This window comes from Macrotis lagotis, chromosome 2, assembly GCF_037893015.1.
Source record: "Macrotis lagotis isolate mMagLag1 chromosome 2, bilby.v1.9.chrom.fasta, whole genome shotgun sequence".
Lineage (NCBI taxonomy): Eukaryota > Metazoa > Chordata > Mammalia > Peramelemorphia > Peramelidae > Macrotis > Macrotis lagotis.
The window spans coordinates 335,674,933-335,698,756 of NC_133659.1; the positions used below are offsets into that span (position 1 = coordinate 335,674,933).

Here is a 23,824-nt window from a genome sequence, read left to right on the forward strand (position 1 = left end):
CCCCCTACCTCCCCGCCGCCGCTCCCGCAGCAGATTCTCCTCTCTCCTCCAGCTGGGAGGATGGCAGGAAGGATGCGGTGCCAGGCCAGGCAGTGCCGCTGTCCTTGGTCCTTAGTGTCTGGCCCCTGGTCCTCTCTCGCCGGGGCCCAGCCACTGCCTCCTGCAGAAGGAGGGAGGGATGCTGCGCGGAGCCAGGAGCAGCCGCTGTCCTTGGTCCTGGGTCCCTGGCCCCAGCTCTTCCTCGTGCCGCCTCTTCCTGCGGCTGGTTGGAACCCTGACTGGATGCTCAGCTGGTCCCCAGGCCCCCTCCCTCCCTCCCTCCCTCCCCCGGGTTCCCTCCCCCGGCAAGTCTGGATGCTCCAGGGGACAGATGGACAGACACGCAGAGGGAATGAGCTCCCTGGCCAGAGGCCCCGCCTCTGGGCATGCGGGGGTGGAGGACCAAAAGAGACTCTCCAGGCTGGCGGGGTGCCTCTCCCCCACGACTCTCAAACACATACGCACACACACACACACACACACACACACACACAGACACACGCAGACACAAACAGCACCGCGCCCCAGAGAGGAGCCCCGCACCCGCAGCACCAGGGCTCAAGAGAAGGTGACGTAATGTACCCGTGGCTCCTCCCCGCCTCCTCCTCCGCCCCAGCCCTCGGAACCACCCTAGCCCCGAGCCCCGCCTTCCCTTAACCCTGAACCTGCCACCCTATTCTGGATCCCAGATTGCAAGAATTCGATCTGGATGAAGCCATAGATACCCCATAAGGAATCCAGAGAATGGAAAGGGCCTGACCCAAAGTCACACAGGAACTGGAGATGCTCTTAGCTGCCACAGGTGACCCAAACATTCCCATCAGCCTTCTCTTTCTCTCCTGGATCTGGACCAAAGGTCAAGTGCATTCCATTCGATAAAAACTGAGAATGTTCTTGTTATGGTCAGAGCTCTGTGCTGTGAAATTACTTCACATAAAAGACGTGGTTGCACCCTCCTGGAGTTTACAGTCTATCAAGGGAGATTTCCCCTAATTGTAGGCAGCACCTTATGATAAAAACAGCAACAGTAATAGTCAGATGTAGGATGTCAGGGCTGGGAAGTGTCTTAAAAAGTAGAAAATATTTTGTTTTTAATTATGAAGGCACTTAGAACAAGAAATGTCACAGATGAGATGAACCTTATACTGTGACATATCATAATGGGGAGAGACCCTCCCAATGGGTATTAAGATTTGAGGTGAACCTTGAAACAGAAATGTCAGAGCTGGATGGGCTTTAAAATGGAAAATGAGTGATGTGAAAAGAAGCTTAGATCTGGGAATGAGAGCCAAGGGGGATCTTAGAACATAGAATGTCAGTGCTGAGATGTTTCCTAGAAAAGAGACTGTAAGTAGTGGGAAGGGTTAAATAAAACATTAAGTCTGAAGACATAAGCTCTCTAAAAATGTTCCTGTCTGATATGATGTTCTATTCCAAGTCCAAATGGAAGAGGGAGTCCCTTAAGACTGCAGGGTCTTTTTTTGCAGGTACCATGGAATGGATTTTATTGAGACTCAGAATGCTTTGGAACCTCCTAAAGGAAATCTATGACCACTCAAAGAATTCAGTGCAATAAACGACATATAAAATCCAAGTGGTTTAGATAATACAGTGCAACTGGAGACCCAGCTAGACCACAGACTGGTCCATCAGTAAATATATTTTGAAAGGACTCAGAATCAAATGAGAAGAAGAGACTAGACTGTTTTGAACTGGGAGATTTTGCTTTGAATGATTCCTTGCTGCTTCACACCATGTGTATTGTAAACTAACATCTTATTCACCAGAAATGTGAGTAATGTGTTTACACTACAGGCTGGACCAATTCATAGAATTAGAAGCTCAGAGCCAGAAGAGGTTTTGGAGCCCACTAGGTCCAACTTGTAAAAAGTTGACCTCTCTATAACTTCTGTGTCCAGTGACCCTTCATTGGCTACTTTGAAGCCCCTAGTGCCAAAAAAGAGCAGGCTACTGGCAAAGTGAATGCAATGGCAAGTCTGAAGGCAGGAAGAAAGTCTTATTTTTGTGAGTTCCAATCCAGACTCAGACACTTGATAGCTATATGACCCTGGGCAAGTCCCTTCACCCTATTCGCCTTAGTTTCCTCACCTATAAAAATGAGCTGGAGAAGGAAGTGGCAAATATTCTAGTATCTTTGGCAAGAAGACTCCAAATGGGGTCATGAGGGTTTGGACACATCCGAATCAATTGACCAACAGCAATGCCACAACAAATGGTATATAAAGGAAAATCATGGCTTCATGCTGGGTCGTTTTCTGTTCTTTGTTGCATATGTAATTCTTCAAGCTTGTTGCTGGTGTCTGCCCACTTCAGGACAATAATAACGTAAGAAATTTATTTTAATTGTATTTATCTTTTAGAAATTTATTTTAAACAAAGATCTCTAGTTTGGAGACATCTATTATTTCCCAAGGGAACCTATCCCACTTTTGAATGGTCCCTTTTCAGATTGAATCTCAAGAGACCCACACTCTTTCTCATCACAGTGACCCTGAATCCCTGGAAACTAATATCCAAGACTTAATGTTGCTTCGGCTTTATCTACTACAACCCTATTGTCTCCTGGCTTCCTGGCTTCCCCCTCTAGAAATATTCACTATTTCACTGTCTGCTTTGGAATGCCTATTATTTAATTAACAAACTTTCTCTCTCTCTCTCTCTCTCTCTCTCTCTCTCTCTCTCTCTCTCTCTCTCTTTCTCTCTCTCTCTCTCCTGTTTTTTATTTTGTGGGGCAATGGCAGATTAAGTGATTTGCCCAAGGTCACACAGCTAGTCAATATCAAGTGTCTGGGAGCAGATTTGAACTCAGGTGACTCCAGGGCAGGTGCCCTTTCCACTGCTCCACCTAGCTGCCCTGCTTTCCTTCTCTTACTCCTTTAGTTTACTCAAATCTGTGAATACTAGCTACACTTTATCTCATACCACGACTGATTCCCTAATCAGAATATTCCTTTCCCCCATTGCTTCCCTCCCTCAATCATCTTCACTAAACAACATCTCCTCTTTTGATGATGTCTAAATTTGTCCTCTAATCCCAATTCTGGTGACTTACCTTTTAGACTTCCAGGACTAAAACTAGGACCTTCCTTCCTCAATGAATTCATTTTTCAGCAGCTGCACAGGTATGGAGGAAGGGAAGGAAAAAATGGGAGAGATCATGAATGAATGGATTTATTAAATAAAACTATGAAATGAATGAATTGGTGAATAAGTAAATATTCTCCCTTTCTTCCAAATGACTCCCTATGACCTTGGATTCCCATCAAGCAGAGAGCTCACCTACCAAGCCCCTTGTCCCCTCCCTTTATCAAGAAGAGTACTGACTACAAGGGAAATCCATTGTATTAGATTTGTTTGTTATTTGTTAAACTACCTTCACTGAATATTTCCAGCTTCTCTTTCTAACCATAACCTGTGACTCAATTCCCATTCATCTATGAGGGAGTGGTGAAGGCTAGGCAGGAGATACAGGGAAAACAGTGCATGAAAAGGAATGGAATGGCCCAGGAGTCAGTATGACCTGAGTTCAAATCCTACCTCACACACTTACTGATTACCTAGCTGTGTGACCTTGGGCAAGTCACTTAACCCCATTGCCTTGAAAAAAACCTAAAAAAAAGAGAGAAGGAATGGAATGGAATGTAAATACTGGATTCTTGGGGATGGGGTTGGAATAGGATTAATTAATAAGGAGGATATAGGTCTCTCTTGTAGTGACCCAAGACAGAGGGAGGGAAGCATGTGAAAATGGGCATTGGAGAGGCAGTTTGGTACTGGCAATGGACAGTGGACCTAGTATCAGGAGACCTAGATTCTAGGTCCTCTTCAGCTACAAAATTGCTATTTCCCTGAACTGTTTGGACTTTGCCATCATGCTCCTGAGAGAGTATATACCCTCTGCTGAACCCCTAACTTTTTCAGCTCCTGAGGACTACTAGAGAATAGTAACACTTATAATGCTTTTCTGTTCTGCTGTCTGTTTAACCCTAGGCAAAGTCATTATCTGTCTGGTAATTAATTTCTTCTTTAATATGAAAAGAGCAGAATGTTGAAGCTCTAAGACCCCTCCTAGCTGACATTCTCCATTCTTAGACTCCTTCCAGCTCTGAAATTCTCTGTTCTAAAGCCCGTTGGATATCATACATTCCATGTTCTAAGGTTCTTCCTAGATCTACCATCTTCTGTTCTAAGAGTCTTGCCTATTCTGTTATCTTTTGCCCTAAAGGCCTTCCCAGTTCTTTAATACTCTGACATTCTGGTCTAAATCCCTTCCCAGTTCCTTGATGCCATGTTCTAACATCTCCCTCAGCTATGACATGTTCTAATCTCTGGTATTCTCTGTCCTAAGGCCCCTCCCAGATCTGGCATTCCCTGTTCTAAACTCCCTCCCAACTCCAACATTCAGTGCTTTAAGGTCCCTTCCAGTTTTGACATCTTTTTTATTCTAACTTAAACCTATTTTAAGAGCATGGGGTCATACTATAGACATTTATTTTCATCTATATTTCTTGGATTATTATGGAGCTTGAATAGTTTTTCAACTATTTGAAATTTGCTTCAAATTCATTTGTCTGGGCTTCAATTTTCCTATCTATAAGATGACTATAGTAATAAGCCCCTGTTAGGGTTATTGTGAGGGCCAAATGAGATAATCTTTATAAGATAGCCCATTAGTATTGACTATTATTGTAATTCAATCTCTTCAAAAAATAGAAATTTCTTTTCTATCCACAGTTCAGATAAAGGCAATAGTACCTTTTTTCTACCTTTGCCTATGTCCAAATCTATAATCCAAATGGAATTTATCACAGCCTGTGGTTTCAAAGACCAGAAAACACATTGAGGCTATCCATCCATGTGCATAGTTCTACCAAGGTTCTGCAGATGAACCAAAAGCCAGGCCCAGAAATGAAGAGGAGGAATCAAGTGTATTGGAAATAGCTCAGAGTTACCCAAGTTGCTAACAAATCCAAACCTTTGCAGACAGCCCAAAATTGTTCCCGATTGCTGCACTGATGGAATGAGCGAGTCCTTCAAGGTTGAACATCACTCCCATGTTGCTGTTAGGGTGTACAGTGTTTTTATGGTTCTGCTCATCTCACTGAGCATCAGTTCATGCAAATCCCTCCAGGTTTCCCTGAAATCCCATCCCTCCTGGTTTCTAATAGAACAATAGTGTTTCATGACATACATATACCACGGTTTGCTAAGCCATTCCCCAATTGAATGACATTTACTTGATTTCCAATTCTTTGCCACCACAAACAGGGCTGCTATGAATATTTTGGTACAAGTGATATTTTTACCCTTTTTCATCATCTCTTCAGGCTATAGACCCAGTAGTGGTATTGCTGGAACAAAGGGTATGCTCATTTTTGTTGCCCTTTGGGCATACTTCCAAATTTCTCTCCAGAAAGCTTGGATGAGTTCACAGCTCCACCAACAGTGTAATAGTGTCCCATATTTCCCACACCCTTCCAACAATGACCCTTGAAATTATGATCATATTGACCAATCTCAGAGGTGTGAGGTGGTACCTCAGAGAAGCTTTAATTTGCACTTCTCTAATAAGTAATGATTTAGAGCAATTTTTCATATGGCTGTGGATTGCTTTGATCTCATCTGTAAATTGCCCATGCATATCCTTTGGCCATATATCAACTGGGGAATGGCTTTTTTTTAAATATGACTCAGTTCTCTGTATATTTTAGAAGTCAGTCCTTTGTCATAATCATTAGTTATAAAGATAGTTTCCCAATTTACTACATTTCTTATTTTTTATCTTTTTTTTTTAAATTAAAGGGAATAGTCCTTGAAATTTGTTCAAACTCCATGGCTCTTTATCTCGATACAGATGGTATTCTCCATTGCAGACAGCCCAAAATTGTCCCTGGTTGTTGCATTGATGGAACGAGAAAGTCCATCAAGGTTGAACATCACCCCCATGTTGCTGACAGGGTGTACAGTGTTTTTCTGGTTTTGCTCATCTTGCTCAGCATCAGTTCATTCAAATTCCCCCAGGCTTCCCTGAATTCCCATCCCCCCTTGTTTCTAATAGAGCAATGGTGTTCCATGACATACATATACCACAGTTTGCTGAGCCATTTCCCAATTGAAGGACATTTACTTGATTTCCAATTCTTTGCCACCACAAACAGGGCTGCTATGAATATTTTAGTACAAGTGATGTTTTTACCCTTTTTCATCATCTCTTCAGGGTATAGACCCAGTAGTGGTATTGCTGGATCAAAAGGTATGCTCATGTTTGTTGCCCTTTGGGCGTAGTTCCAAATTTCTCTCCAGAAAGGTTGGTTGACTTCACAGCTCCACCAACAATGTATTGGTGTTCCATATTTCCCATATCCCTTCCAACAATGATCATTACCCTTTCTGGTCATATTGGCCAGTCTGAGAGGTGTGAGGTGGTACCTCAGAGAAGCTTTGATTTGCATTTCTCTAATAATTAATGATTTAGAGTAATTTTTCATATGGCTATGGATTGCTTTGATCTCCTCATCTGTAAATTGCCTTTGCATATCCTTTGACCATTTATCAATTGGGGAATGGCTTTTTTAAAAAAAATATGACTCAGTTCTCTGTATATTTTAGAAATGAGTCCTTTGTCAGAATCATTAGTTGTAAAGATTGTTTCCCAATTGACTACATTTCTTTTGATCTTGGTTACAGTGGTTTTATCTATGCAAAAGCTTTTTAATTTAATGTAATCAAAATCACTTAGTTTGTTTTTGGTGATGTTCTCCATCTCTTCCTTTGTCATAAACTGCTCCCCTTTCCATAGATCTGACAGGCAAACTAGTCCTTGATCTTCTCATTTGCTTATAGTATTGTTTTTTTTATGTCTAAATCCTGTAACCATTTGGATCTTATCTTGGTATAGGGTGTGAGGTGTTGGTCTAATCTAAGTTTCTTCCATACTAACTTCCAATTTTCCCAGCAGTTTTTATCAAAGAGAGAGGACTCTTTGGGTTTATCAAACAGCAGATTACTATAATCACTTCCTGCTATTGCACCTAGTCTATTCCACTGGTCCACCACTCTATTTCTTAGCCAATACCAAACATTTTTGATGACTGATGCTTTATAATATAATTTTAGATCAGGTAGAACTAAGCCCCATTCTTTTCCACTTTTTTCATTAAATCCCTGGAAATTCTTGACTTTTTATTTCTCCATATGAATTTACTTACAACTTTTTCTAACTCATTAAAGTAATTTTTTGGAATTTTGATTGGGAGGGCACTAAACAGGTAGTTTAGTTTTGGTAGAATTGTCATTTTTATTATATTAGCTCTACCTATCCATGAGCAGTTGATGTTTGCCCAGTTATTTAAATCTGATTTCATTTGTGTGAAAAGTGTTTTATAAATGTTTTCAAAAAGTTTCTAAGTCTGTCTTGGCAAATAGACTCCCAGGCATTTTTTATTGTCTGAGGTTACTTTGAATGGTATTTTTCTTTCTAGCTCTTCCTGCTGTATCTTGCTAGACATATATAGAAAAATTGAGGATTTGTGAGGGTTTGTTTTATATCCTGCAACTTTGTGTTAAAATTGCTAATTGTTTCCAGTAGTTTTTTGGATGATTTCTTGTGATTCTCTAGGTAGACCATCCTGTCATCTGCAAAGAGTGAAAGTTTTGTCTTTTCCTTCCCAATTCTAATTCCTTCCATTTCTTTATCTTCTCTTATTGCTGAAGCTAATATTTTTAATAAGATATTGAATAGTAGTGGTGATAATGGGCACCCTTGTTTCACCCCGGATTGTACTGGGAATGCCCCTAGCCTCTTCCCATTGAATATAATGCTGGTTGATGATTTCAGATAGATACTGCTTGTTATTCTAAGGAACAGTCCATGTATTCCTCTTCTCTCTAGGGTTTTTAGTAGGAATGGGTGCTGTATTTTGTCAAAAGCTTTTTCAGCATCTATTAATATGACAATATAATTTCTGATACATTTGTTGTTGACATAATTAATTATGCTAACAGTTTCCTAATATTGAAACAAGGTTGCATTCCTGGGATAGATCCTACTTGGTCAAAATGTATCATCCTAGTGATAACTTGTAATTGTTTTACTAAGATTTTTTAAAGATTTTTGAATCTATACTCATCAGGGAGATAGGTCTATAATTTTCTTTCTCTGTTTAACTCTTCCTGGTTTAGGTATCACCACCTTATTGGTTTCTTAGAAAGAGTTAGGCAGAGTCCCATCATTCCCTATTTTTCCAAAGACTTTATATAGCATTGGAACCAATTGTTCCTTGAATCTTTGGTAGAATTCACTTGTGAATCCAACAGGGCCTGGAGATTTTTTCTTCGGGATTTCAAATGATGGCTTGTTGAAATTCTTTTTCTGAGATAGGGTTGTTTAGGTATTTAATCTCCTCTTTATTTAACCTGCCCAACTTTGTTTTTTGTAAATATTCATCCATTTGCCTATCCATAGAGGTGGGCAAAATAATTCCAAATTATTACTCTAATTTCCTCCTCATTGGTAGTGAGTTCACCTTTTTTCATTTATGATATTAGCAATTTAGTTTTCTTCAAAAATATGGAACACTTCACGAATCTGCATGTCATCCTTATACAGGGGCCATGCTAATTTGCTCTGTGTCATTCCAATTTCAGTATATGTGCTGCCGAAGCAAGCACCATTCTAAATACATTTGAATGTTTATAGATCTCATTTTGGGTCTTTTAACAGTGCATTCTTGGGTATAATTTACTGTTATTTATTATTTTTGATTCTATTTGTGGCTATTGTTGTTAACTATGAACCAGAATATCTAAAAAACTTGAACCCTTTTCAACTTGGAAGATGCTAGACCTTCTCCATGATGGTACCAATGACCTTTAGTGAGCATATATATCAAAATTTTATGTTGCACTTCATATTACCCCTCAGGGGTCCAAATAGTGTTATCTCTATTGTTAAATTATTCAATGAGTCTTGCCTTTTGAACATATGCCCAGGGTCTGCCTTGTTAACAGTTGATCTGTGATCATAACTGAGAATGCAAGTCCATTGGCATCTTGGATGTTCATAGAAGAAATGCAAAGAAAGGGTTCTGTGAATACTAAGAAAAATTTCCCTAATTAGGGGGAATTATGGAAGGTTTCATGAAGGAAATAACATCTGAATTGGATTTGAAAGCATAGAAGATAGGATCTGGCACACCAAGCATAGGAAGCAGGATGTATCTGGAAGACTGAAATGCTCCATTATGTTTCATCTGTGTAGGGTCTGGTTGGTTATCACATATGGAAAGACTGGAAAGATCAAGTCCAATAATATCATAAAGGGCCCTGACTACCAGGCAAAGGGGGCAGAAATTTAGCAGATAGGGCAAGACTATTGAAAAATGTAAACAGAGGGGTGACATGAACTGGGAAGATAAGGGGTCTGAATGAGATCGATTACTCAACCATGGGTTTATTACCATTTCTGATGCCCCATGCATTAAATCAAGACCATTTCAGTCCCCTAGTAACTCCAAGGAACAGAAGACATAACCCCAGGGCATCTCCTGACCAGAGATGCCCAACCAGACAGCACCCCCAGGAGCCAGGGCTGGGTGATGGGCATTTCCTACTCTTGTCTTCTGGTCAAGAATGGTGGAACTGATTAGGAAGGAAGGGCAATGCCTCCAAGGACTGTGCTGTCATTTCCCATTTTGTCAGTCATTTTATGCCCTGAGGAGTTGGGGTGGCAGGACAATTTCTTCCAACGATATGTGCATTTTGGAGTGGTCAGGGTTTCACAAGGAAGGCTGGGAAATATGAGGCTGCAATGCAATAGAAGGAGCAGAAGAAAAAAATCTGCCACCTGGGAAAAAAAAGAAGGGCTATCAGCTCATCATTTTCAGCCTATCAGAACTCTGGTTTAAATGAAATCAGAGATTTGCAGCCATTGAGCATCTTCACCAATAATTTCCCAACTCTGCCTGCAATTCAACCCAGTCCTGAGCAGAAATCACCTTGAAGTATTCCTCATTTGAAGCCTTCCAGGGAGGGGGAGTTCATCACCTCCCAAGGCATTCCATTCAAACTTTGGACAGTTCTGATTGGTTGGAAGCTTGTCTTTATATGGAGCCAATTCCTGCCTCTCAGTGACTTCCTCTCCCATCACTGCTTCCCAGTTGGCCTGGTGAGAATAAAGCAAACCTCCCACAGGAATGCCCTTCAGAAGCCAGAAGACCTGGAGAGTGATCCTCCCAATACTTGTCTCCTTGGGCTAATTGTAGGCATTTTTGCCATCTTCCATTATCTGAAGGGTTATCCTGGAGGAGCTGACAGAAGCTGGAAGGGAGCTCTGAGTACATCAGATAAGCTGGGTGGGTATCCTGGATCTGGCCACTTGTAATTCTTGCTAGCACTGATAGAATACTTTTAAGTTGGAAAAAGCTATCTCCATTCTTTCTCACAACACCTTTATGAGGTAGGTGCTCATTGTCTCCATTTTGCAGATGGGCAAAGGGAGGCACAGAGATGTAAAGTATCTTGTCCACAGTTACACAGATAATAATTGTTTAAGGCAGAATTGGAACTCAGGTTTTCCTGACTCCACAGTCATGACTATAACCACTGAATGGCCCAGCTCTTTCTTTCACTGTGATCTATCAGTCAATCAATAAACATTTATTAAACACCTGCTATTTTCCAGGCCATATGCTAATGTAGACGTGATTCTTGTTCAAGTTCAGGGTATGATACCTTAATCTCTGGGGTCTCTTCCAACTCTGGATGAATGAACCTGTGTTTCAAGTCCCCACTTGACTTGAAGGGAAACCCCCTCTTGGTCTCCTGGCAGGGAGGAAGACAGTTTGTGGAGGTGTTTGGGGGACCCTGGGCATCCAGGGGGGGTGGCATCAATATCAAACTCAGTCAGTATCCTAATGATTAAGTTTCCATCGTTCAACAGTACTCTTGGGAAAGTATCAGCAAGGAAGAGGAAGGAAGGACACTTGAAAGCATGTCCCCCATGGGAAAGTCTCCCTTCAGAGAAAAATGTTGTGGTTTAGTAAGGAGGAAAGAGCAATGGATTTTGTGTAAGAGATACTGCTACTGACTTTTTGTATGAGCATTAGCAGGTCACTTCCCCACTGAGGGCCTCAGTTTACTCCTTTGTAAATGGCCAGGGTATGATGAGACATTAGGTCTAGATGCCCAAAGAGATGGGAGAAATAAAACCGAAGGTAGAAAGATTGCAGGGACCAAGGAAAAATGGAGTGTTGTTTTGTTATTCACTGGGGTAGCTTGAGCATAGAGAAGGACAGGAAGGAAACCCTAGAGATGACTCAGGGCCTGGTTCCATCATGCCTTGGTCTGGTGGTCCACCTCCCACTCCTGCTTGCCCGTCTGACCCCAGAAGTCTGTCTTTCACTTCGGAGAAGACAAAATTGCCAAATTTCTTGAATTCATTATGCATCCACAGGATATCTTCTGGGGCCTCTGGAATCCAGCTGATTATCCTGCAACAGATGGGGAAGAAGGGACTGGGAGTCAGCAGCAAAGAGGGGCAGCAGGGGATAATAATATACCCTCCCTGGAATCAGAAATCTTGCTTACAAGCTTAGTGGCCTTGGACAAGTCATTTAAACCCTCTCGGCCTCAGTTTACTCATATATAAAATGAGGGTGCTTAGATGATGATGATGTTTGTCTTCCACTATAGAAGAAGACAGGGACATCAGGGAGGTGATGCCAGGACAAGCATATGACTTGGATTTGAGTGAGGGGGCTAAGTCAGCAGCCTCAGTTACTCATTTGAAGCCACCTGGGTCCAGTGGCCAGGTATGGAACAGGATGATTGGAGATGGCCCTGGATGCGAGACAGTCAGGGTGAAGTGACTTGGCCAAGGTTGCACAGCTAAGTCAGTGTCAAGCATCTGGATTCAAGGCTGAGGCTGAATTCAAACTCCCATCCTCCTGAGCCCAAGGCCAGTGCTCTAGTCACTGGGCCACCTGACTGCCCTAGGGTGCTTAGAATAGAACACCGCATAAGGCCCCTTCCAGCTTTAAATTTAAGTTGTTAGGAATTAACAGAGAAAATCTTATTTGGGCCACATAAAAAGGGGGATATTCCTAGATCTGAGCCCAGGGTGGGGAGAGAGGAGCTCCCAAGCATGGTGGGGAGATTTGGAAGACAGTTCTCTAGGTGGAGAAGGACTTCTTGAAGAAGAGAAAGAAGAATCAGTCTCTGGAGAAGACTTGGAATGACTCCGAGGTGTCGAGAGCTCTGGGAAGACGACAGCCACCTCTCCAGGGCTTCCAGGGCCTGAGAGCCTAAGGGAGACCATGAGCAAACAAAGCCAGCTCCCTTCTCTGCCCTCGGTTCTGGCATTTGTAAAAGGAGATACTTGGACAAGAATTCAAAGAGCGCTCCCTGTTCTCAGGTCCCTCCCAACCCTGACCTCCCCAGTTCTCAGGTCTCTCTCAGCTCTGACCTCCCCAGTTCTCAGGTCTCTCTCAGCTCTGACCTCCCCAGTTCTCAGGTCTCTCTCAGCTCTGACCTCCCCAGTTCTCAGGTCTCTCTCAGCTCTGACCTCCCCTGTTCTCAGGTCTCTCTCAGCTCTGACCTCCCCAGTTCTCAGGTCTCTCTCAGCTCTGACCTCCCTGTTCTCAGGTCTCTCTCAGCTCTGACCTCCCTGTTCTCAGGTCTCTCTCAGCTCTGACCTCCCCAGTTCTCAGGTCTCTCTCAGCTCTGACCTCCCTGTTCTCAGGTCCCTCCCTGTTCTGACCTCCCTGTTCTCAGGTCCCTCCCAACCCTGACCTCCCCTGTTCTCAGGTCCCTCTCAGCTCTAAGATCCCTTCCGGTGCTGTCTGTGTCCTACACCTGAACATTCTATGTTCTAAAGTCCCTGGCTGCCGGTGCAAGGGTCTGTTTCCTAATGTCCCTTTCTGGCTGCAACATCTAGATTTTCCAGACAATTTTACCTCCCCAGCCTGCTGACCCTCCGCCCTGGCTCTTCAGCCTCCATTTTCTACTTCCACTACTTCACTGTAGAGACTTCTTGGAGAAAGTCACCAAAACCAAGCTGCCTTTCCCTACTGCCAATCTATATGACTTCAAGCACTGTTGGGCTCTCCCTGCGCCTCAATAAGGATTCCAACCTTTTCTTATTACAAACCTTCATATGGGATCAAAATTGTGATTATTACCCATGGCCCTAAAGTTTACATTCATTCTTTGTCAAAGTGGTGTCTGACCCCCTCCTCACAGGGTCTCTCACCCCATGACAAGATCTCACTTACCTCTTAGACTTAAAGTATACATACGCCAAGGGCAGCGTGCAGGGCAAGAATGTGTAGGTCAGTATTTGGCCTGGAACTGAGCGGGAAAATCGGGCAAAGAATCCATTGGGCTTTTCACATGATCTCTGCAAGGCTACAACAACATGTGGTGACATTCGATTGAAAACCCCAGAACCTCAAGCCTGGGCCAAGTCTATCAAACAAGGAAGGCCATGACTAGGAGGAACACTGAAATAGGAATGGTCAGACCTGGAAGAGGGCCTGGACTTGATCTGGTCTAATCCCCTCATTTTCCTGTGACTCAGAGAGGAGTTTCCTTAGGACATTCCCTAAACTTGCTAAAACATCAGTCAGCAGACCTGGGATTAGCACACACAGTCATTCTAATCCCTCCGAGTGTTTTCAAAACAAAATATTCCACTCACTAGTGGTCATTTTCAGACATCCACAAACTGGGTTCTTGCCCATTCTCTCCACATTTCCTAATGGAGCCTAACAAAACAAGCCAGGGATTCGGGCTCCCTGTCACCTAACAGACAATTCCTCAGGGCTCCACAGAGCTTGGATCTTCTCTTCCAAGTGTCTCTCAATGCCTTAGTCACTGTCTAATTGCTGCCGGAGAAGCCCAAACCTAGTTAGATTGCCCAGTGACTGAGGGGCCCTGTTTTGCCTGCTCGTTGAACCCCAGTTTTGAATAAAGAAGTTCACCTATTTCTCTTGCAGTTAAAGATTAACAAAGTGCTTTACTCAAAAATTCCCTGGGAGAAGAAAATACTGAGACATTTTTATATTACACATAAGGAAACTGAGACCCAGAAAGGTAAATGATTGGTTCAAGGTCACTCTGGTAGCTCAATTTCAGAATCAATTCAAACTGAGAACTTTGGATCCCAAGACTTGACTAGGCAATCTTGATGAACCAGTCAGTTAACTTTTCTCTGTTGTCTTTTTTTTTTTTGGTTTGTGCATGGCAATGGGGTTAAGTGACTTGCCGAAGGCCACACGGCTAAGTAATTATCAAGTGTCTGAGGTCAGATTTGAACCCAGGTACTCCTGACTCCAGGGCTGGTGCTTTATCCACTATGCCACCTAGCCACCTCTAGCTAACTCTCTTAAGACAATACAATGCAAAACAAGAGGCAGTAATAGGGGAATTTTTCCCCATTCTTTGCCTTTGAAGTCAGGTCTATACCCTCCCCCCCAAAATAAGGTGGTAGGAAAAATACTCCAAGAGAAGTGAATAATCAGTTTGACTGAAACAAAAATTACACAAAGCATGGAAGAGAAAGGGATGCTGGATTATCATAGACACCTAATTATGGAAATCCTCTTTGGTAGGCCAAGGATTTCAGCTTTATCCTCCAGCCACAAGGGTCCATTAACAATTTTTGAGCTGGGGAGTAATATGATCAAGCCTGTGTATTTGGATAATTCCTTGGGCACCATACATTGAATAGCTCGGAGAGCAGAGAGATGACAGAAATGAAGATAAATTAATAGGCTAATATAATAATTCTGAGAAGAAATGATGAGGCCAGATCAAAGGTCCTGTAAATAAGAGAGCGGAAGAGGGAACGAATGTGAGAGAAATTTCAAAAGTAGAATCAATAGCAAGGAAGGAAGGTAGTAAGAAGATTCTGATAGTAAGAGAAGAAGGAACATGGGCAGGATCCAAGGAAACTTGGATCAAATTGAACCAAACCTTCAGATATTCAGGGTGATGCCAGGATCTCTCATGGGTCAAAGACAATACTCAAAGACAAAACTCCCATTTAGGAAGGAGAGGAGACAGGGAGACTGAGTAGTTAGAAAGGTAGGGGAAAAGCTAGGAGAGAAGAGTATAGAGGTAGAAGGAAAACTTCTGGAGGAGAAAGAAGCTCTTGTCTACATCTATGGCCCCATGGTACCTTGCCCAGAAAACTCAAGTCTTGAATCCAGAAGAAGCCCTGCAACTCGTCCAAGTCCAGCTTATTTAATTCTTTGTACTTCGAGCCCTAGAACCCATCTCAATTCCTGGTACAACCTATATGTTCACTGATGTTCATTGAGGTCCAACTCTTCCTGGCTCCATTTGAGATTTCTTGGCAGAGCTGCTGGAGTGGCTGGCCATTTCATTCTGTAGCTTACTATGTATATGAGGAACTGAGGCAAATCAGATTATATGACTTGCCCAGAAACACCCAACCAGTTAAGTGTTGGAAATCAGATGTGAACTGAGATAGATGAGTTTTCCTGACTTTGAGGCTGGCACTCCATCCACTGTGCCACTAAAATGCTCCCTAAAATGGCTTACTGTTTGATTGATTGATGCATTCCTGCTGGTTGGCTGTCTGTCTGGCTGAATTAGTCTTACCTGCTTCAAGATCTGGAGACAAGAGCTCAAATTTTGCTATGTCTTTGATGAGTACATTGGGCACGGACCAGTTGATTTGTGGCTCCCCTGACTTTCTCTCTTCCTCATTGCAAGTAGTTCTTCCCGCATTACTGCTGGTTGGCCAAATTAAGGAGGTAGGTGTTGGAGTCACCCCATTGGACAAGTCTGCCATGACCCCCTCCTTTGTAAGACCTGAGGAAGGAGAAAAGATGAAGAATGATATGCCAGCTATCACAAAGGAAAAATACCATAAACCAGACCATTTTCCCATCCTGAACATGGCATCATGCATGTGGATACCCATATATGCATGAAGATGTGAGTGCACAACAGAGTGTCAAGACAGGGAGAACTGTTCTCTCTTTTGCATTTTAAGATTCATAAATCACTTCACAACACCTCTATGAATCAGGCAGTTCAAGAATTGCTACCCTTAAAAAAACAATTGCTACCCTTGTTTTATAAATGAAGACACTTGTGAGAGGCTGCGTGTGACTTGGGATCATGGATTTCAAGCAGAAAGGAAGCCTAATCCAAACTCTTCATTTTATAGAGGATCAATTGGAGTTATAGAGAGGGGAAGGGACAGATTTAAGGTCACCGATACCACTCCCATCTCCTGTTGTCTGTATCTGAATGGTGTCTGGACTGTAGGGATATAAAAGTAGCAATGGACTTGGCATCAGACATCCTTCAGTCTTCGTACTTCTGGTTACTAAGCATGATGGTATCCCTGAGTCCTGTCTCCCTTCATGAACACATATTGCAGCACCCCAGTCCCTCCTCCCACTTTAACACATTTTCTTCCATGAACTACTGTGGCTGGAAAAATGAAGTGCCTTGTGACCACATCACACTTGGCCAGACTAGATTTAGGACAACAGAAACATGAATCCAGGACTGGTCAGAGTTTGGGCCTCAGTGGGGAAGGCATTGAAGAGGATATTAGTGAGGAGATAATAATTTAAAAATAGTTCCAATTCATATTGGACTTTGCTGTGAGATCAGTAGTTGTATCATCATCCCTTTTAGAGGAAAACCCAGGATTAGAGGTGAAGTCATAAGTTGAAGAGCCAAGCTGTACAATTTGAGCCCCCAGAGCCCCTTTACTCTGACCCCACAAATTTACAGGTTAGAAAACTGAGGTTCAGGGGTGATTTATACAAGACCACTCAGAGAGGAGGCATCAGAGAGGGATTTGAACGCAATTATCTGCCTCCTGAGCCAATTGCTTTCTTTTGTAGCATATTTTCCATGCCACCCTGAAAACATCTCCCCAGTCCATGTTTGCTTGTAAATAAACCTGTCACTGAGCTCCACAGCAACCAAGACATACCTCGTCTTTCCAGGAACCTCAAAGTATCTAAATAGCCTTGTCTGCAAACATTCGCCAGGACCTGCAAACACAAGACAGCCAGAAGCCATGTTGGAGGTAAGAGAAAGTACTTTCAAGGGCCCATGCCCCTTCCCACTGCCATTCCCCACCCAGCTCAGGGCCTTTCCGGAGTGTGATGGCACCAGCCCAAGGAATCACAGCTGGGCATTTTTCCAGTTCTAGGAGCACGCTGAGGGAAATGTAAGAGAAGAGGCGAGCCTGGTTTTAGGATTCCATCCTCATGGAAGCAGCCTACCCTGATCATACCAGCCTGAGACCATGCCCAGAGTTTGAACCCAGTGGGGGGGGGGGGGGGTAGTGAGTTGTGAGCAGCTGCCAGCTTGAGCTGAACTTCTGAGCTCCATCCAAGTCTCCTGGGTATGCAAAAGTGGTCTTACAGACACACACACACACACACACACACACACACACACACACAAAGACAAAGAGACATATATACAAACACACTCATGTTACATTGACACACAGAAATACATACAACACACTCATTTTTCTGACATGATGCAAAAGTGAATTTTGCTTCTCTTGCCAAGGTGATAGGCAGCAGACTAGCAGAAACCACCTGGCACAGGCGAAAAAAGCCTGGAGGTCCATTCTGGGGCTTACTATTCACTAGCTGTGTGGTCATTCCCCTCTTAGCCTCATCCTCCTCATGTGTTAAGCTGGGACGAATGAATGAAAACCCATTTATTAAGTGATTGCCAGGCACTAAGCCCTGTGCCAATAATATTAATACCTGTGCTATCTATTTGATGGCTTTGATGGGGCAAGAAGCATTTTGTAAATTTTAAAGCTCCAAAGTGATGGAAATGGGCAGGATTTTAATATATTCCAATAATTCAACAGCATTCAGCTGGCCTCAGTGAGATTCTCCCATGCTCAGAGCCTCAGAGGGCTCTGGTCCAACCTACTCCTCTACAGGACTTCCTACATTTCTGAAAAGTGATCATTCAGGCTTGCCTGGAAGACCTGCAGCAATGGGGAGCTCACTACCTCCTGGAGCAGCCCAGTCCATCTGGGCTACGTGGAGCAACTCAGCCTAAGCTTTTCCTGACCCATTCTGATGGTGAAAGTGGTGTCTCCAGACCATCGACTATACCCTCTCATTTTACGGATGAAGAAACTGAGGCCCAGAGAGGTCCCAAGACCATAGATTCAGAGGCAGAACTGAATGTAAGAGAAGCCAGATCAACCGCATGAAGGCATCTTGAAACTTGAAGGTAGAATGCGAAAGCCCGGAGTTCACATCCTCCTTACTTGTTGTGTGAATATAAGCAAGACTTATGTGCTCTGTTTGCCTATCTGCAAAATGGGTAGAACAAGAGTATCTACTTCATGGGATTATTGGAGGGATTAAATGAGTGGTGACCGTATGTAATGGGTTTTGCCACCAAGGCCATAGAGCTGCTTAGTTCCAGGATTTTTGGCAGCCCCAGATAGAGCTCTTCAACTCTAGGTGCCCCCCAGACCCTGAAAACAGCCTAAGGGTGGGCCAGAGAAGAACGGGGCTGTACCTTGGGCTCTGGAGGGAAGATACTCAATATCCCAGCATGGAAGTTTTTGACGCACAGTTGCAAGCTGACATTGCAGAGGTTGATTTCAAGGATACTGGCAGAATCGCTCTCCGGGCTGATGTCCACAGTCCCGTAGAAAGGAGAGATGGTGATGGTCTACTTCGAATCACAGAAGGGTAGGTTGTTACTTAGAGCTCCATTCACATATCGCTGAGTGGAACAAGAGAGAGGTCAGCTTGAAGGGTGGATGCCTAGACACAATCCCACCCAACCCCCTTCTGCCCTCTGCTTATTGCGATAATGAGACCCACAGCCACCATTCTGCAGGGATTCTAGATTGCCCAGCTCCAGGAGAGAGAGGTGCAAGCCTCATTAGCCCCAGTGGACAGGTGAGCAAACTGAGGCTCAGGAGAGGAGAGCATCTTGGCCAGGATCATTGCCAAGAGACTCGAAGAGGCAGCTGGCCCTTTCCATTTCCATTGATTCATTCATCCATTTTATTAATGCTTTCATTACGTATTCAGCCCCACTCTGTGCTCAGTACTGTGGCTGAAGGGACAACATGGAAGCAATCACGTCTTTCTGTTCTATGGAAGGAAATCCCATTTGTTGTGTCTGACTCTCCATGGCTCTGTGTGGGGTTTTCTTGGCAAGGATCCTAGAGGGGCTGGCCATTTCCTTCCCCAGCTCCTTTTCCAGAGGAAGAAACTGAAGCAAGCAGGGTTAGGTGACTTGCCCAGGGTCACACAGCTAGTCAGGGTCTGGGGCTGGATTTGAACCAGGGAAGCGGAGTCCTCTGTGCCCAAAGGCGCCCCCAGGATATCAGGCATTCAGATGGATAAATCAAGATAGAGTACTTTCCATCCCCAATTCTTTCACCTTGCTGCCCCTTGCTAATTACATAGTCATAACTAACAGAATGGAGACCATCTTAGATGAATTAGTGTCCAGCCCCATTTTACAGAGGGGGAAACTGAGACCAGAGGAGAAAGAGAATAGAAGTTGGAGACTAGGAGACTCAGAGTTCAACTCCAGCTTCAATCACTTCTCCTTTCTTGTGCCTCAGTTTTCTCCTCTGTAAAATGGGGAGAATCATAGCTCCTGCCCTCCAGGGTTGTTGGGAGGACCAAGCGAGTTCAGATATATGAAATGCTTTGCAGTCTTTAACAGGCTCTCATAATGCTAGTTATGATTACCTAAAGTCATTTAACTCGCCAGTCTATAGACATAGAGCTGGATGGGACCTCACTCACTCAGGACCCCCTCTGTTTACCCTCAGTCACCCAATGAGGAGCCACACCCAATGTAGTTAGTGCTTGGTCCTTCCCATCTCTTCCCAGAGCTTCTCAAGGACCTAGAAAAGCACCCACCCACTTACCTCTCCCCGAAACTTGGGAGGCATGACACCACAGTAGAAGGGGAAGAAAATGCTGCAGATGACTGCCTGGGAAGGAGAAGAAGGGAAAGAAAGGTTCCATTGCACACACACCTTCAAGGAGAAGCTGCACGAGCCTCATGATTTCCTTGGGGGCTCTTTTGCATGTTAACTTTGCTGTGTATTTGGAAGAAATAGTTATTTGCTCATGGAAGATCTGTAGACATCTTTTTATTATTCTATGTTATGGGAAATGCTTGATCATTCCATGAAATGAAAACAAAACAGGTTTTGTTTAATGTTTTTGCAGTTCAGTGGGGTTAACTGGCTTGTCCAAGCCCACACAGCTAGACAATTATTAAGTGTCTGAGGACAGATTTGAACTCAGGTCCTCCTGACTCCAGGGCCAATGCTTTATCCACTGCACCGCCTAGCTGCCCTAAAACAGATTTCCAAATTAAGGATGTAGGGTCCTGTAGGGCAGGGGTTGGTTTGACTTTTGTGTCTCTGGTGCATCTCCAGTGCCAAGGGTCTTGCTTGCCATAATTAGCATTGAATAAATGCTTGGTGATTGGTGGATGGATTGATTGGTGGCCAGATTGATTATTATCAGAGACAAAGGAGTACAGATAGGTGGTACAGTGGATAGAGCTCTGGCTGGAATCAGGAGGACTAGTCTTTTCTCAACTTTTATGAAGCCATTCCTACCAGCTAAAGAAATCAGCTTCTCTGCCTACTAGAGAAATCAATCCTCCATCAATCTCCGTCCCCTCTACCAACAAAATTGAGTCTGATCCCCCCCAGACTCCAACGATGTTCCCTGGAGTCTCACCTCTTTAAGCTATCATCCTCTATTCTTCCTACCCTTTAGTACTAGATGAAAAAGGGGTCCCCATTGGTAGCCTCCCACTTCAGAGTACTATCACTTGGTTCCTGAGGTGCCCATCTCAACCAAATGGCTCTGTCCACTCACTCAGAACTTCCTAGGTGCTCAGTTCAGTGACCTTTTCTCTGTCTTTGGTCTTCTTGACCCTACTGCTACTTCATGACCTATTCCACACAGTAGGGCACATCCACCACATGCTTTGCCCCCTTGTTTTTGGAGACACTGATCTCTTCTGACTTTCTTCCTACCATTCTCTCTGTCTCTGTCTCTGTCTCTGTCTGTCTCTCTCTCTCTCTCTCTCTTTCTCTCTGGTTTTTTGGTTGTTCCTTGCTTTATATACTGTCTTAACTATCCTCAAGGGTGCAACAAACTCAATACTGATGATTTCAATTCATTTCTAGTCCCTCCTCAGTTCTAATCCCACATGTCTGACCACTTCTTGCTTGTCTTCACTTGCTCCTCAATTTCAACATCCTAACTAGATTGGCTCTCCTTAAAGTATGGTCCTTCCCCTCCCTTCTCTGCCTTGGTGGCTCCACTATCCTTGCAGTTATTCAGGCACCCAAACTCAAAATCAATTTTTATTCTTCCCTTTTCACCCTCTCCATCCCATTGCCAGCCCCCCCTTCAATATTTATATCTGTCCCTCCTTCCCATTCAAACAAATGCCATCCTAGCCAGTCTCTATCGCCCCCCTCCTGCATTATCACAACACCCTCCTACCTGTTCTCCCTGCCTTGGGTCTCCCTCTCCCACATGGTTGCCAAAATCATCTTCCTAAAGCATTGGTCTGACCACATCTTTCCCAGCCCGAAATGGTTCCCCATAGTTTCTAGAAGAAAATAAGAAAACCTAAGTCTGCCAGTTCAGCCTTCCTACTTTCATGCCATGGTTGGACCAGTCAAAACCAACCCCTCCATTGCTGTTGGCCCATCTTTGCTCATGATGTCCCAGTTTTTTGCCTCTGAACTCTCATCTTCCCGTTATGTCCTCAGGACACCTTTCCAAATACTCCACTGCCCCCGTGAGAGTGGCAGCTCCCTCCTTGAGTTTCTCCTAAGAAGACCCCTCTGGCTCCCTTTCTCTCATATCAGTTACTTGCAAGCTTAGCTCACATCATTTTTTAGATGTTGCTTGTCAGGAGGGTCTTTACCTTAGTTGTCTTGTTCCTCCTGGTGCCTACTCGGAACTTTACAAACAGTGGTCACAAAATGAATTTAACAGAAGTGACAGGCCTTGGAGGCCCTTCTGTCTGATCTCTCAACCCAAGGCAGGAAGGGCTCTAGGGCAAAAGGACCAACCTGAGTTGGGACACCCTACAACCATCACATTCCCAAGTGTGCTTCGATACCATAAGGAATGTTAATCCGTGGTTTGGATAAGTCACTGTTTTCCCAGAGGTATCCTCTTGGATGGGTCTGTGGCCCTCAATTCTGTTTAAGCCTGACACCCTGGTCTAAGATAAACATGTGCTTCCAGGCAGTTGCCTCCTGGCCAGAGCAGCCATTTTCCCCAAAGTAGGCCAGAACGATCCTCCCAGAGAGGGCAGATATTCCAGTAATGTTCACCCCAACCTGAAAAGTATCTTGTCACCTTCTACACCCACTCCTGAGGCCACTGGGAAATCAAAGGATGTAGAGCCAGGTTACCTAGCCTGACTCCTTCAAAGAAGGATGCTCAAGCCTGCAGGGGCTTGCTCAAAGTCCCACAGCTCTGGTCAGTAACAGTTTAGGATCAAAGTCAGATCTCCTGACCAAAGCCAGGGATGACTGGCAGCACTCTGAGGCTGCCCAATCTGCCACTCTCTCATTAGAGGCTCAAACCGGACTCAGCCACAAAGACCCACCTGGATGAGTTCATCTCTAGTGGCAAAGTGGGTGATAATCACATTCTTTATATCTGGCAGCCGAGTGAGGGAGATGCCCATCCTCTGGGAGGCCACCTTGTGAATATCTTCGGGAAGGTTCTTCTGAAGGTACCGCTTCACAAACTCAATGCAGTCAATGGAAGGGTGGAAGATGCCAATACTTTTCTTCTGGATGTCCTTGACTAGGTCCATTAGGTTGGAACAGCAGAAGTCTAGAAAAGAATAGCAGGCCCTCTGAGACACGACCTTCCCTTAGACTTAGGGGGTGGGAGGGGGCAAAAATCTAGTCTCAAATAGATGGGGATCTATGACCCCTTTTCTGGTGGTCCCTTCCCTTCTTTCTTTTCACTTTTGCTGCCCTGCCCTTCCCACACTGAGTTTCTCTATCTCACCCACATTGGAAGTGCAGCGGTCACTCCCAGGCTGACTTGACCAATAGCCAGCTGGGACACTTAGAGCTGGGCCAGCTGTTCTTTCCTTAGGCAGTTGGATATGGTGCTCATACACAGACACACACACACACACACACACACACACACACACACAGAAACACTGTATGTCATGCCTGATCATATGCCAAGCCTGTCTCTATTTTAATGAGAACACAAGTCCCAGGTCCCAGAATGAACGAGATGTACTCCAATTAAGATGAGAAAATCTCCAATCAAAAGAGGCTTTATTACCAAGAGTTTGGAGGATGTCTTAGAATCTTTTTACTTCTTGAAGTCCCTTCCCACTGAAAATCCCTTCCAAATATCCAATAGTTCTGTACCGTGAAGTTATTTTCCTGTTGTCTCCCTCAATAGACTGAAAGCTCCCTGAGAGCAGGGCCTGTGTTTTTTCCCTTCTTTGTAAATCCAGGACTTGGCAGAATCACTGACTCAGAGCAATAATTTAACTCAACTAGTCAACCAAAAGAAACAAAACTGAAAACAAGAGAAGAGGGATAATATGACCTCATGGAAAGTCTGGTGTCAGAACAAAGACCTGGGTTCAAGTTTCACTTGTAACCCATACTAACTGTGTAAACCTGGATGAGTCCCTTAATTCTTTCTGAGAACTCCTAAACTGGTGAATCTCA

The 23,824-nt window shown here is 44.0% G+C and overlaps 1 protein-coding gene and 1 non-coding gene across 2 annotated transcripts; both read right to left on the reverse strand.

The window, feature by feature from the left end:
* Positions 1-4: 4 nt before the first annotated feature.
* Positions 5-22,935, reverse strand: LOC141512276 (patatin-like phospholipase domain-containing protein 5). The gene is made up of 9 exons (XM_074221084.1): positions 22,723-22,935; positions 19,994-20,059; positions 18,616-18,771; positions 17,042-17,102; positions 15,685-15,897; positions 13,332-13,464; positions 11,423-11,549; positions 10,792-10,881; positions 5-160 (listed from the first exon to the last, which is right to left on the reverse strand). The coding sequence occupies exons 1-9, from the start codon at positions 22,933-22,935 to the stop codon at positions 5-7; spliced, it is 1,215 nt and encodes a 404-aa protein (XP_074077185.1).
* LOC141515655 (U6 spliceosomal RNA) lies at positions 8,624-8,730 on the reverse strand. Its single transcript, XR_012476416.1, has one exon. It is a non-coding gene; the product is annotated as a U6 spliceosomal RNA (small nuclear RNA).
* Positions 22,936-23,824: the final 889 nt, after the last annotated feature.